The 14,290-nt window shown below is 33.6% G+C and overlaps 4 protein-coding genes across 4 annotated transcripts in view; all 4 read right to left on the bottom strand.

The window, feature by feature from the left end:
* LOC18039765 (inositol hexakisphosphate and diphosphoinositol-pentakisphosphate kinase VIP2) overlaps window positions 1-1,339 on the bottom strand; it is a 16,561-nt gene extending 15,222 nt beyond the window's left edge. Inside the window, exons 1-3 of the mRNA XM_024181550.1 lie at window positions 831-1,339; window positions 610-669; window positions 429-475 (exon numbers count right to left, since the gene is read on the bottom strand). Coding sequence (XP_024037318.1) covers window positions 429-475; window positions 610-669; window positions 831-899 — 176 coding nt within the window. The 5' untranslated portion in view covers window positions 900-1,339. The remainder of the gene's footprint in view (window positions 1-428; window positions 476-609; window positions 670-830) is intronic.
* Window positions 1,340-2,968: 1,629 nt separating this feature from the next.
* Window positions 2,969-7,074, bottom strand: LOC18038865 (uncharacterized protein YtfP). Its single transcript, XM_006430996.2, has 16 exons — window positions 6,845-7,074; window positions 6,618-6,743; window positions 6,464-6,523; window positions 6,047-6,160; window positions 5,885-5,972; window positions 5,621-5,769; window positions 5,439-5,540; window positions 4,788-4,859; window positions 4,613-4,712; window positions 4,407-4,489; window positions 4,028-4,105; window positions 3,827-3,925; window positions 3,687-3,737; window positions 3,554-3,610; window positions 3,298-3,339; window positions 2,969-3,203 (listed from the first exon to the last, which is right to left on the bottom strand). Exons 1-16 carry the CDS (start codon window positions 6,983-6,985, stop codon window positions 3,120-3,122), a joined length of 1,446 nt encoding a protein of 481 aa, XP_006431059.1. The 5' UTR covers window positions 6,986-7,074; the 3' UTR covers window positions 2,969-3,119.
* Window positions 7,075-10,489: 3,415 nt separating this feature from the next.
* Window positions 10,490-12,466, bottom strand: LOC18038864 (wiskott-Aldrich syndrome protein family member 2). The gene is made up of 3 exons (XM_024182395.1): window positions 11,607-12,466; window positions 10,663-10,948; window positions 10,490-10,562 (listed from the first exon to the last, which is right to left on the bottom strand). Exons 1-3 carry the CDS (start codon window positions 12,462-12,464, stop codon window positions 10,543-10,545), a joined length of 1,164 nt encoding a protein of 387 aa, XP_024038163.1. The 5' UTR covers window positions 12,465-12,466; the 3' UTR covers window positions 10,490-10,542.
* A 602-nt stretch (window positions 12,467-13,068) lies between these two features.
* On the bottom strand, window positions 13,069-14,290 carry LOC112097416. The gene is made up of 2 exons (XM_024182655.1): window positions 13,700-14,290; window positions 13,069-13,077 (listed from the first exon to the last, which is right to left on the bottom strand). Exons 1-2 carry the CDS (start codon window positions 14,288-14,290, stop codon window positions 13,069-13,071), a joined length of 600 nt encoding a protein of 199 aa, XP_024038423.1.

Here is a 14,290-nt window from a genome sequence, read left to right as displayed (position 1 = left end):
AATGGAAGGCCCAAAGAAAAAAGGGGGGGGGGGGGGGGGGGGGAGGAAGAGAAAATCCATAAATTTTCATCTTCACAAAAATAGTATATCTACTGTTTTCAACTAAAAGTATCAAAGTCCACTAATTTCATATTTCCAAGGAAAAACATCTTTTGTCAGCCAAACCGGCCTCAATTCTAGAACACACTTGATCTCCAATTCACAATACTCTTCCTTTCAATCAATATATTGAAAAGAATGTCTGCACAAACTTCTCGGATTTCAACTTCTTTTACCACTTACTCTTTCTGCAATTATTTAAAAATATATATATTGAAAATAGAAAACTAACAGTTGCTTTGATTAATTCAACAACAATAATTATAATAATTATAAAAAAAACTAACACTGAAAAAAAAAATCAATTGATTACGAGAAAACGCACGCACTTCTCTATCGGATCTTCAAGAATAACTTTATCTCCAAAATGTATGACCTGCAACATTACACACAGTTATCAATCTACAGACATTAGTACTAACAGAAACAAGCTCCTTACACTCACACGTTATATTACTATTTAAAAAATAAAAATATAAACAACAAACAAATAATAATATACTTACGTACCTCAAATTCACCAAATGCTTGAAGTCTATCCAAAATCTGTCCCATCGGCGCCGAAAACACCTGTAAATTCACATGTTTTTAGCTTATCGTTTCAAAATTTACAAGCAAATACTACGTGTTTGTACGTGCAAGTATATAACTATATATACATACATATGTATGAAAAAAAATGAAAACCAATATAAAAAAAGAAAAAAGAAAAAATGAAGAAGAAAGAGAACCTCGGAGCCACATTTCACCTTCTTTTCCATAACGCACACTCCTATAGTAATCTTTTTATGAACCTCCATCTATCTCTCCGCACGTGTCTGTTTCTCCCTCGCTTCGCTAAGTCTTAAAACGACGAAAACACGGAGTCGTTTCAGAGCAAATATATAGACCTCCAGAAAGAAGGTGAAGAAACAGATAACACGCGGTTGAGTGCAAGCTCAGAAACGGTGAGTTTTTTTCTTTTTTCCTTTTTTTTTCCCCCGTCTATTCACGAGATTCAGAAGAAAGTTGAACGAAACGCATAGCGGCAAGCAATAAAATAGCAAGTGGATAAATAAAGAGATAATACAAAAGTAGGAAAATTTTTGGAAAGTAACATGTATTTAGTTGACATAAAGGCGCGTTTGGAGATAAAGATTTTGGATTCTGGAATATGCAATGCGACTGTGAAAATAGACGACGAGGATGATGTCGTGGAAAAGTTAGCACTGGTGTTTGGATTTGTTTATAAGATTGTGACGGTAAGGTAGTATAAACTATAAAGTAGCATATAATTTTGGTGCTATATGTGAGAGTGAGACTCACGCGAACTGAGAGTTGTCCTAATACCTAAAACTATGTCGTATTATTTTGCAAGGTAATGCTGATATTTGGATCTCTTCAGCCGATTCTGGAGGTGAGATAATATAAAGTAGTACGTAGATTTGGTGCTGTCTCTGTCACGTCCACGATCCTAGTTGTGTTGTATTTTGAATTTTTGATTGTACTAATACCTAATATATGTGACAATTAAAAATGTTACGCTTATTTTTGTTGATTTATTGTCGGTCCAGGGGACAAGGGGTATGATTTTTCAGCGCAAAAAGTTTAACTCGCTCAACGTTTTTGACCGCGGCTTTGACCTAATCTTTGAAGTAATGTTTCAAAAGTTAAAATTTAATCTTAAAACGAAAAAACGTTGAAAATTAAATAAAAAAAGTTTTGGTTAAATTAATCTTATAATGAAGTAAAATTTATTAAAATTAGCATACATATTTATCTAACGAGAAAAAGGATATTGATGTAATATTAAATAAATCTTGATAACTAGTGTACTAATTAAACAATGAACGATGCGAGATTTTTTAAGGTTTTTCTTTAAATTTGGCTTGTTAGATTATTAGGTCCATGCACTTAATTTTGTAGGCTTGAAGCCTCTATGAAATTTAAAAAAAATAGTTTATTGTAACTATGAATATGATTTTTATTAATTAAGTACTATATCTTAATTGAACAAATAATTTTTCACTGTTAAAATAACTCAAGTTGTGAACACATAACTTAAGTTATGTTGTGGACGCCAAATAATTTTGTTGGTAAAATTTCTTTTGTGTAAACAACAAATTTGTAGTTCAATATTCGCTACATATAAATATTTGTTGTGGTTTTGTAAATTAAGATGATTTTATCATACATTTATATGTTGAGAAGCATATCACATATTTATGATTTTTATCAAAATTGTTATTTCAAAATCATATTTATCCCAAATTATCAACCTTTTTTTTATTGCATAATAACAATTTTTTATTTTCATTACCAAATAAAAGTTTGATTTTATATGATATTATTCTAAAAATTAAAATTTAAGATTATGTATGACATACAGTGACTATAGTCTTAATTTGAAAGGAGACTTATATTTTTCAATCACGGATCAAAATCATTGAGTCTATATTGAACGGTTGAATTGTAAGAAAAATCCTTAATCGCACACGTGGAAGAATTACAACTAATGGCGGTGAGAGGTCAAATAGAAAACGAATTTGTGGGGATCGGTTGGTAATTAATTATAATTTTGGACCTTTGATCGCGATCACTTGTTTTGAGATTGAGATTAGAAACAATTTTTAATTAATTCTTTTAAAGTGTAAGACCGAGTCAACCGGCCGAGGCTTTCAGAGGGTAACGAATGAAATGGCCCGTAGTAGCTCGATAGAGAATTTATTAATTTTCAAGAATACAAAAGTAAGTTTGATGATATTGTTTGTAGAATTTTGTGATTTTCAATTTGGAAAGATGATAACATGTGATGATTGTCATGATTATCCACCCAAAAAATTTATCAAAAAAATTAAAAAACTACGAAGAGAACAAAATCCCTTTTTAGTTTTTAGGATCATGTCACATAATTGGATTTAGAGTTTCTAAAAAGAATGTCTCATACATTTTGTTAATCCGTCGCATCTAATCTTTTACAAAAACATCCTGGAATTCATGTGAAAATTTCATAAGTATATATCAGAGCATCAACATTTGAATTAAAAGCCTCTGTTTTTTAGAGTAGCATCATTTGATAGCTTGCCGATACTTGTTCCGGCAATGTATCCACCAGACCAAGCGTTCTGTGTAAAAACAAACGATGAATTAATAGCAACAGGTGTGTTATGTTATATCTCAAAAAGAATGTGTTTATATCTTAAAGCATATCTCCCTTACTTGGAAATTAAAGCCACCAGTCACCCCATCAACATTTAGTACCTGCATATTATTTCAACCTTTGAGCACCACTAAAGCATTAACAGGTCTTAAACTGATTCATGCACCCAAATGAATGCGGTCATTTGCTTATTTAAGCTGTTGGGTTGTAAATTGAAGCCAAAACTGTGAAATACTGAAACCCCATTGATGCACGACAAGGTTCTTCTAGCTCTGTTGAACAATTGAAAACTAAAAGAGTCGAAAAGAATTTTACCTCTCCAGCAAAGAACAAACGTGGATGTATTTTGCTTTCCATTGTGTTCAGAGAGATCTACAAAAAGGCAAGACATAGGGAGTTATATTTCCATTTGCATACACATGGGGAGAGAGTGGGAGAGAGAAAGTACCTCTGACAAGGGAACACCTCCAGCAGTGACAAATTCATCCTTGAATTGGCCCTTCATTACAAATAAATGTCTATCATTTGAGAAAATCAAGACAAATTTTGAAAACTGAGAACAAACAGTTTTTCCGTCAGTATCCTTACCTTGCCAGCAACTTCCAATGTACAATGCTTAAGAAGCCGAGCAATAGAAATTAAAGAGTTATTTGAAACGGAAGCCCACAATGTATCTCCACTTAAACCCTGTATATGACCAAGGAAAATTACATCGATGGGGAAATTTTAACCACAAGAAGACTAATGTACAATAATGCGTGATCTTTCAGCTTGAAACATGTATGATACCTCACGACCCAATATATATTTCCAGAATCTCTTCACGAGGCAGAATTCCGGAGGACAAGAATTGAGCACTTTTTGCTTCTGTAAAGGAATGAATGGAAGGAAAGCAATTATCTCAAAAAGCAACAAAGTAGAATGTAGTCGTGGAGCCCGTGAAGTCAGAAGCAAATTAATTTTAACTGGGTTACTGTAAATTGATTGAAACGTCACAAACTATCCTAATTTGATAATAACAATAGTACTGTTTCATTAGAAACCTGTAAGAAAAGTTGGTTCTTTTTCTTGAACTACTAAAATTCTCAGCTCATAACACCAATACCCTTGTTAAAGAAACAAGTTAGCACTATCACCAATGTATACAAGAACAATCAGAAAAAATTACTGCAAATCGAATCTTGTGTTGACTGAGAATGGACTGCATATCTTCTATATGTAAATCAGGTACAAAATCAACAGTAAGCATCCCTGCATCCAAATACCGGCAGGTTGGAATAAGGATTTATTTTGTTATTTATTCTTTTGAAAGTTTTATTCTCTATTTTAAATGATATATTTTGATAGTTCAAACAGAAAAAATGGTGCCCTTACCCTTATAACATGAACTGAATAGATACCGGGCACCCCAAGCAGATAGCCGAAGAATTACTGGTCCACTAAGTCCCCAATGGGTGACTAACATGGGGCCAACCTAAAGTTGCACAAAGTTTGATTTAATTCACATACATTATTAAGCATCAGTACTGAAATGAAAACACAAGCTTGCCTGGGTAAGATATGGACTACTCCTTTGTACATTCTCTAACTTAAGCTTTGCTACGACTTTGGGAAACGAAACCTAATCATAAATAAGGAAATAAATGATGGTTTTCAACAAGTAGAAATATTAGAACCATGACCATTATACTGCTAATATCATGCAACAATATAGTAAGATGTCCACAGCACAGGTCAAGAGTAACCATATCATGTGACACGAATGCACATAATCTACTGTAGCATAAAGTTATCAACAAATGATGATTGAAAAAGAGTTGAACATACAACACAATCAACAAAGACCTTGACTGAACTTGTTGTGCACATGCTGAATTTTTAAGGAAATACACCGTTACACCTCAAGTATTTTGGGGAAAGGCAATACCACAATGGAATATTATGAAGTTGTGGGCTTTCCAAGCTATCAACCCTTAAGCTAATATCATAATCATCCTAACAACTGAGTACGGCAAGAAACTCAACTGGCTTGATGGATCATTGCAATAATCATGTCAAATCACAGCTTGAGGGTAAAGAACTATGCACAACTTGTTTTCCACTTATATACATACGCTGAACAGCCAAATTGATCACAAAATCTTGCAACTACAAGTATGGCATGGGTCTCCATCAAGATTAGAAGAGACGAATAGCTTACACCCGATAGCTCAGTTAATTGTGAATCTGCAATCTTAAAAGTGAATAGGCTAGGTACTGGATCTACAATTGAATGACCAAGTTGAGCTGCAAGTCTATGGCCCTGTGATACAAACAACAGGATTTATCAAGAAATTCGATTCACCTCACCTAATAATGGAAATGAACCAATATCAGCCAAACCTGCTGGCTACTTCCACTAGCAATCAATAGATAATCAGCTTCAATACATTCAACTAAATTCATCGTACGTTTCTCAACCTTGAGAAGAAACTTCCGGCCAGCATTATCAGATGATGCAGTTGTTACAACTTTGCCAGTCTGCAGAACAACTGATGGAGCAACTAATACAGACAACTTGCAAACATTCCATAATATTGAGGGAGGTTATAATCAAGAACAGATCACAAAGTGAATGTAAAACAAAGCCGGCGTGCTCAAGCATACCTCCCCTATGCTTTGCTTCAGTCAAAAGACAATCAATTACTGAAGAAGAACTGTCACTGACAGGAAAAACCCTTCCATCATCCTCAGTCTAGAGCCAAAAAAAGAATAAATTACAAAAAATAACAAAGAAAGATACCAAAGAGACACAGTTCTTAAGACAACCTTCAGTTCCACTCCATGGTCAGAAAACCAGGACATTGTATCCATAGGCCCGTGCAAGCTGAAGAAAGATCCTCTGAATTCTTTGTGACCCCTAGGATAATGCCCTGCCAAAATCTACAAAGGAATTAACCATTTCGAAATCTGAAAATGCTGTACAACAAAAGACACTCGACGCACAATTGGAACATTTTTTATTAAGGGCTTCAAATACGACCTACCTTCCTTGCCTTCACTATATAAAACAAAATGCTAACTTAATTGCTGAATTAACAAGCCTCGGATAGCCAATTGCAATGTGCAACATACGGGGATAAAAACAATTCTCTAGCTCTAGCATACAAGTTTTCAATGAGTTAAAAATAATCATGAACATTATTTCTTGTGCACTGAATTACAAGTGTTAAAACCAAATCTCACCATTTTATCAGCACAATGCCCATTAGTCACATTGCACCTGCCTCCCCCAGAGATTTTAACCTGCCAACAACCAACAATGAAGATTCAAAACACTAACAATTCACCAACTGGGTCAAATTCCTTGTGCAATTACAAAAAGAAAAAAAGAAAAAACCTTTGAAAGAGGCTTTCCTTTCTCTATAATGACAACATTAAGCTTAGGTGCCACAGTTTTAGCTCTAATAGCTCCATAAACTCCAGCTGCTCCTCCTCCAACGACCACCAATAGCTCTTCACTTGACTACCCATCAGCAAAAATTATAAAATAATAAAAACTTATACTTAATATCGTTAAAAGTAATAAAGTACACGACTACACGCATAGAAAAGTAAATAACTCACAGTATGAGTGAAGGGGATGGCAGCTGTGGTAAGTTTTCTTTTTTTAGAGGTTAAAAGAAGATATTTACAGTTGCTTCTGGTACTGGCAGTATCTAAAGAGACAGCAAACTGAAATACAAAGCGGGCTAAAGTGAAGTTCATGGTTTCCCCTTTCTTGTAAGAGGAAGTTGGTCATCCGGATAAGAAATGGCGGCAGCGGGCCAGCGGCCGGCTGGATAAAAGAGTTTTGTTTAAAGGGAGATCTGATGCGTGTGGGTGCAGTTTGTTTCCTGCGGAATCTAACGTGGCTGAGACTTATTGGTCGCTGCGTTTGGTTTCAAATTGGATTAATTACTTCTGCATGCCTTTCTTACGAAAATAACTGAAATCTAGGTCTTCACTTGTGATTAGTTTTAAATTAATGGAACCATTTGTAATTATCTCGTTCAAGCTCGAATCATATGAGCCTAAATATCATATTTTAGTCAATAATATAAATGATAAGTTTTAAGAAATTAATAGACAATCTTTCGTCTAATCTCTTTACAGAGAAAGTTGTATTATTTAGACCCGACTAAATATACACATATGTCGTATAAATAGATAAATAAATATACACATTACCAGAGTGTAGCATTTGAGTAAAGACTGAAGAATTGAGAATAAGAAGAAACAAATTTTCAAGTATTTACATGCTTCTCAGCGTCGAGCTAATCTTACACCAGATTTGAAGAAACTTGAAAAGGCCTTTTAAAGTAAATAACAAAAGAATTCTTGATGTGGCAAAAGTGAAAAATAGCATGAACCTAATGGAATCAACAACTGAGGACTAAATCGAAGAGAAACAAAGAGCTTGTCATTTTAGCATAAAAAATGTTAAGGGTAAAGCTGAACAGTCAAAGAAATATATGTTGGATTTTTAATCTAACATTGTTGGATTCTTAATCCAAAGTAAGGTTTATATGTGAATAATTATATATTGCATAATGTCATATATGATTAAGTCCAATTAAAAATGATCTATTAAAAATTTTTTGTATTATGAGTTTTAATATATCTAACCTAAGGAGTTCATGATTCATACCGATCATGAGTCCTTGAAACACCTTAAAGGCCAACACAAGCTGAACAAGAGACATGCTGAATGGGTAAAATTCGTTGAGATATTTTCATATGTCATTCGTTACAAGTAAGGTAAGAAAAATATTGTTGCAGATACATGATAACTCATTTCGGTGATCAATTTTTCTCTAATATCTTACCTTTGGATTGCGGCACGTACGATGCATGCTTGAGGTAAGAAGAGCAGACATGTGATGCGTGCTGGAGGTGTAAACGTGCGGTGCGTGATGGAGATGCAAGTCAGTGGATTGTGGCTACTTCGAGAGTCGGAGGTAACGGCTTCAAGCTTGTGTTGTGTGTGCGCTATTGAGTTTAGGCTTAGTGTTTGCAAATGGGTAAAGGTTAAGGGTTAGGTATATATTTTTGGGAAAAGGACACAGAGGTCCCAACGTTTGAATAAGGGACGTAAAATTTCTTAATGTTTTAAAAAAGACACTCAGACCCTCATTTGTTAACAGAAATTATAATTTTAAAGTGCAATTACCATTATACCCTTATAGCATATTAAAAAATAATTGTTCATTGTCCAATTTATTCATATATTATTAATAAAATTACGAATATAACTTCATTACCCAATTTTTCTATTTAATTTTTGTCAATTTTTCTCTTTAAACTAAATAAATTTAATGCATTGCTCAAGAATAAAAATAAATTAAATTGATTATTAATATAATAAAAATAACAATTCTCCATATGTCAATCTATTGGATATGTTATTTAGTACAATTAAGATTTTGTAATTATTGTTGTAACCATTTTTATATAAGTTTAAATGGAGAATTGTTATTTTTATTATATTAGTAATCAATTTAATTTATTTTTGTTCTTGAGCAATGGATTAAATTTATTTAGTTTGAAGAGAAAATTTGACAAAAATTAAATGAAAAAATTGGATAATGAAGTTATATTCGTAATTTTATTAATAATATAGGAATAAATTGGACAATGAACAATTATTTTTTAATATGTTATAAGGGCATAATGGTAATTGCACTTTAAAATTATAATTTCTGTTAACAAATGGGGGTCTGAGTGTCTTTTTTGAAATATTAGGAGATTTTGTGTCCCTTATTCAAACGTTGGGGATCTCTATGTTATTTTCCCTATATTTTTTTATCTTTAATCTTTTTAAGTTAAATAATTTAACTAGGCAGTAGGCACGGTTTCAAGTTCTAGCTTTTTTGGGTCATGCCCAAACCCGTACTCGGAAATAACTGGGTAATGAAAATCAATACTGGGAACCAATTTATTTATTACCCTGGGCCAGATTTTATTAAGACAACATAGGTCGGGTCTGGTCTGGATCTGGGCTGGGTGGGTATCTATACCACTTCTAACTCAGTCCAGGTTTGGTCTTTTATTTTTTTTTTAAATATAAATTTATAAATTAAAATCTAAAAAATACTAATAAAAAATACAAGAAGAGAAATCCAATGATGATACAAAAAAAATTAAAAAATAAAATACTAAACTTTCTCTTAATCTTTAATTAATTAAGAGGGTACTTAGGTTAGAGAATCCAATATTAAAAAAAAATCTGTAAACTTTTATTTATTTATTTATTTAAAAATAATCATTTTCTTTAATTCATTATTAATTATTACCTCATTATAAACTCACAATAATTTAAAAAATATTTGGAAACCCTGACCTGAACCTTATATTTTTCCTAGTATGAAGTTATGAGCTTTGATCCTGAACTTGGAAAAGTCTGGCCTAGTCCATTAATTTACCATCCCTAGTTGGTGATTTGGTGGAAATAAAAATAGAAGTGAATGAATTGAGATAATTTGGATAGGTGAGTCATGAGTGGAATTGTATGGCTTATAATATCAAATGGATCATATCGATGAGTGCTTAAAAAAAATAAATTTCTTACAGATTTACGAAGCAGTTTTATATACTATAGACCAGTTCAGATTATAATTTTCCTCCATGACTTGGAACCTTAATATCTAAATATGTGTAATTGCATAATTGTGAATTTACTAAATGAGGCATTAGTTATTTAAAATAACTATGAAACATAATTTATTTGCTTTTTTACTGAATAATTACCGCTGTATTCTTGTGATCAAGGGAAGACATAAAGGAGGGAGATTTTATTAGACGAAATAAGAGACATAACTCTTTAAAGCTTATGATATAGTCAGTCAATGTCGTAATGAGTTGAGGAATTCATCATAGAGTATATGATTAATGGGAAAAAGATTTTAAGTAATCAAGCTTGGGTTTCAACACCAAGTATAAATTTATCTTTGTAGAATCAAAACTTTAGTGAAAAAAACAAATATTATCATAAAATATATCATTCCAAATATATCAGCTATCATTAAACATGAGGCATGATTCTATTTTTGTTTCTATATATAAAATGGTATCACTCATATCAGCTCTTCAGATTCACCGATGTTGCTGAGGAACATATATACATGGGTAAGAAGAGTTGTTGATTCACTTTGGAATATTGCTATTCACACTGACAAACCAAAATTTATAACCACAATTATTTTATTTTATTTTATTTTTTGATTTGGGTTATAGAAAATGCACACACTTGAATGAAGTTGCAAAGGACTCGGGCCTCTCGCTAGCTACTTCAAATCTTTTGCCACTGCCAAAATGCATTAAACAAGCATTAGTGCTCCAATTGCATGCAGTTTGCAGAGTATTTGATTGGCTAAAGAGAGAATGATAATCATTATTGAACTTACATTTAGATGTTGAAGGAACCACGACAAGATTCATGGTTGCATTATTTGGAGGAAGATGTAATCTTAGAGGATAAGGATTGCCATTTAAAGGATTTCTAGAACAAACAATAATATCATTGAGCCCCGTCACTTCCTTCACCATTTGTTTCAATTGTTCAACTCCACTTCCTTTAAATGTAAAAGACAACTCCCCTTCCGATTTATCAACATTCCCTTTATCATCAACCACCGCATAAACGATAAGTCTCCCTTCATTCACAGATGAAGGCTTAAATGTGTCATCAATCTGCAAATTGAATTGCACCAAAGATGTACGAAATTCAATGTTAAAAACAGAGTAATTTATCATAAATTGCAACTATATATATATATATATGTGTGTGTGTGGGGGGGGGGGGGAAGGTACTGAATCTATATATATATGGGAACCCAAATTTTGTTAAAGTTTGGGAAAGTCATTAAGCTATATGCTTTAATAGTGGCATTATACTATTGAACCATTTTACTAAATAATTTTCTGAACTTTAACAAAATCTTAGATTGTGAACCAGATCAATACTGTATATAAACAAAATAATATATTTATTAAGTTTGGATACTTAATTAGAATACTTTAGTGTCATATATATAATATTAATTATTATTTTTACAACCCAACCAATGAATGACATATAACATGCTACGTTATTAAATATCACAATTGAGTATCTAAAGTAAGTATCCATAACATAGGTTAATTAAGTCTTTCTATCCACTTAATTAAGCACAGTTTGAACCCAAAAAAAATAGCACTTCTACGAATACTTATTAAAAGAAAAATGTTGTTGAACAATTAATGTCATAAAATTAATCATTAATATCTCTATGTGTTGATCCGCATTTCAGAATGGTACAAATTTATGGTAAATAGTTCCGAGGATAATGTTGATATTAATAAAACTAACCTCATTGTTTCGCGGGGACTTCAGAGAAATTGCTGTCGGAGAAGTAGGCTCAGAAGGTAGTGTGTCAACAAATTTAACCTTCGATGGATGTGCTCTAACAATTGGCGGTGACGGGGTTTGTTCTCTAAGATGTGGTGGCGGCGGCGGCGGCTGTGCTTTAAAATGTTGCTCCGGCGATGGTGGGGATTTTGCTCTAAGATGAGGTGGTGGCGGCGGTGGCGGCTGTGCTTTAAAATGTTGCTCCGAAGATGGTGGTGATTGTGCTCTGAGATGAGGGGGTGGCGGAGGCGGCTGTGCTCTAAAATGTTGCCTCGGCGATGGCGGTTGGGCTCGTGCTGGTGATGGTGTTGGTAGCCGTGCTGGTGCTCGTGCATGTGCCGGTACAGGCTGATCCGGACTTGTAGCTGATTTTTGAAACTCCACAATATCAACGTCCCATAAAATCCAATCCTGTGTCGAACTTCTGTGAGGGATATCATGCGTAATTGAATTTCTCCACGGGGGCATGCCCCCGTTGGCCCGTAAATAATGGCCGTAACGGGTCTTGAGCTTCACCTGAATCCCGTCCCTAACGGGTTCCCATTCGAGCGACGCGTCCAACCTTTTCGGAAGGCTCTGTACGACTTTCTTGCCCGTCACGCCAAAGAAATACGGCATGTTAGAGGCTGACAAGTACTTGCCATAACAACTTTTCAAACGCAAAACGCCAGCGTCTTCAAGAATCTCCACCGTCCATTTTGCATTCTTGCATGTCCCATTTCGATCTTGTAACACACTCTCTTCATCATCTTCTGCTAATAGATACTTGTCGTGGTGGCTACGTAATCGAACCGTCTTTGCTTTTCGGAAAATTTCCATTGCGCTCTAATAATAATAATCATAATTGAAATGAACAACAAAATTAATTAGTTACAATATCAATTAAAACAAATATATATATATATATATATAGTATAGGTACCCAATAACAAAAACAATCTGCAAACCTGAGAAAAAATAACTAGCATGCATGAAATTTGATAAGGAAAATTTTTATTTTGCATAAAAATGGCAACAAAAAAATTATATACACAAATTGATTTGGTTAACAGTTACCTGATTCAAGGAGGAAAAATTAAAGATATCTTAAACTAGTTTCCGGTGGACGATTAGGCGCAGCAGAGAAGAAGGGAAAGTCATGATTTTTTTTTTTTTTTTTTGGTTTGATTCGCGGGGAAAAAGGAAATTGTTATTTAGTTTATAATAACAAACCGTTAAATTCAATGACAGTTGGATGAAAGGAGAGCAATATTAATGGATGGAAACAGATTATTAACAAGAAATTAATTAAGCATAATAATAATGAGCATGAAAATTAAACGCGCGCACACATCTGTGTCTTAATTGGTAAATTAAAATGTGTGGTGAGCCAAAGAGTGGTGTATGTGTATTCTGTTAATTACCCTTATGCCTTATTTAGTCATCACGGAATCTAACTCAAGGAAATCCAAAAAAGTATTAACAAAATGAAGATTAATTCTTTGAGGCTATTCAGTCATGGAAAATGATTTCACTTTACCACTTATTTACAAATTTTTTATTGAATATACAATTAATTAGGATTTAGCTACTTGAATCATTTTTCTACTTCCTTATTTAGTATCCTACCCAACTTGTGCAAATAAAGAAGTACTCACTTTTACCTTAACTGGACCAAATCATATATACATTCGCAATTTTCAAACATTTCTTTTTTTTTTTTTTTGGGGGGTAAATTCTCATTTATTTTTGCTTCGAGAGTTAGCATCAATCATCAATTGATTCTGATCATATTTAAAAAAAGTGACCTGAAACATTTCTATCATTATTTATGTAATTCTGTGAAATCAAATGTCATCCTCTGACTTTTGAGGATCAAAAAGCTATATTTTTATTGCTACTAATTAATTTGATTAATTAAAAAAATGCAACATTTTTGCTCTAAAAAGGTATCATTTAACCTCCAATTACATATATAATTAAGTAACAATTTTACCTCATTTTCCAACATAGAATTACTTTTGGACTTCAAAAGAAAAGAAAATTAAAAGAAAAGAGGGAAACATGAAACATACCATATTTGATAATGAAACCACTGCTGGTACTGAGCCAGCATCTGAGCGTGCAAAGTCCTCAGAATGTGAAGAGCAATTGGAAAGACTGGAAGCAAACGATTCACAATTCGATAAAGACTCAAAATCCAATATATCCACAATATCAACACCCCAAAGAACCCAATCCTGTGTTGCAGTTCGATGTGGAACATCATGAATGATGGAGTTTCGCCACGGTGGCGTGCCCCCATTTGCCCTAAGAAATTTCCCATCTCTTGTCCGAAACTTCACTTCAAATCCCGAAGTTACTGGCTCCCATTCAATGCAACGATCACTATTTTCTGACGACGATGCACTTGTACTTGTTTGTACAACTTTCTTACCCGTCAAGCCGGACAAGAAGGGTTCCTCCGAGGCTGTGAGGTACTTGTTGTAGCAGCTTTTGAGGCGAATGAGGTGGCAGTTGTCTTGCACAAACTCCACCGTCCAACGTGCTTCGGAGGAGGAGCCTTTGCGGCTTTGGCGGACTGTTTCTTCGTCATCGTTTGCGACTAAGTACTTGCCAAGGTGACTTCTTAGCCTCACTGCTTTAGCTTTGTTGAAGAACTCCAT

The sequence above is a fragment of the Citrus clementina genome, unplaced genomic scaffold (genome assembly GCF_000493195.1).
Source record: "Citrus clementina cultivar Clemenules unplaced genomic scaffold, Citrus_clementina_v1.0 scaffold_6, whole genome shotgun sequence".
Taxonomy (NCBI): Eukaryota; Viridiplantae; Streptophyta; class Magnoliopsida; order Sapindales; family Rutaceae; genus Citrus; species Citrus x clementina.
This window is presented reverse-complemented; position numbering and strand designations above follow the sequence as displayed.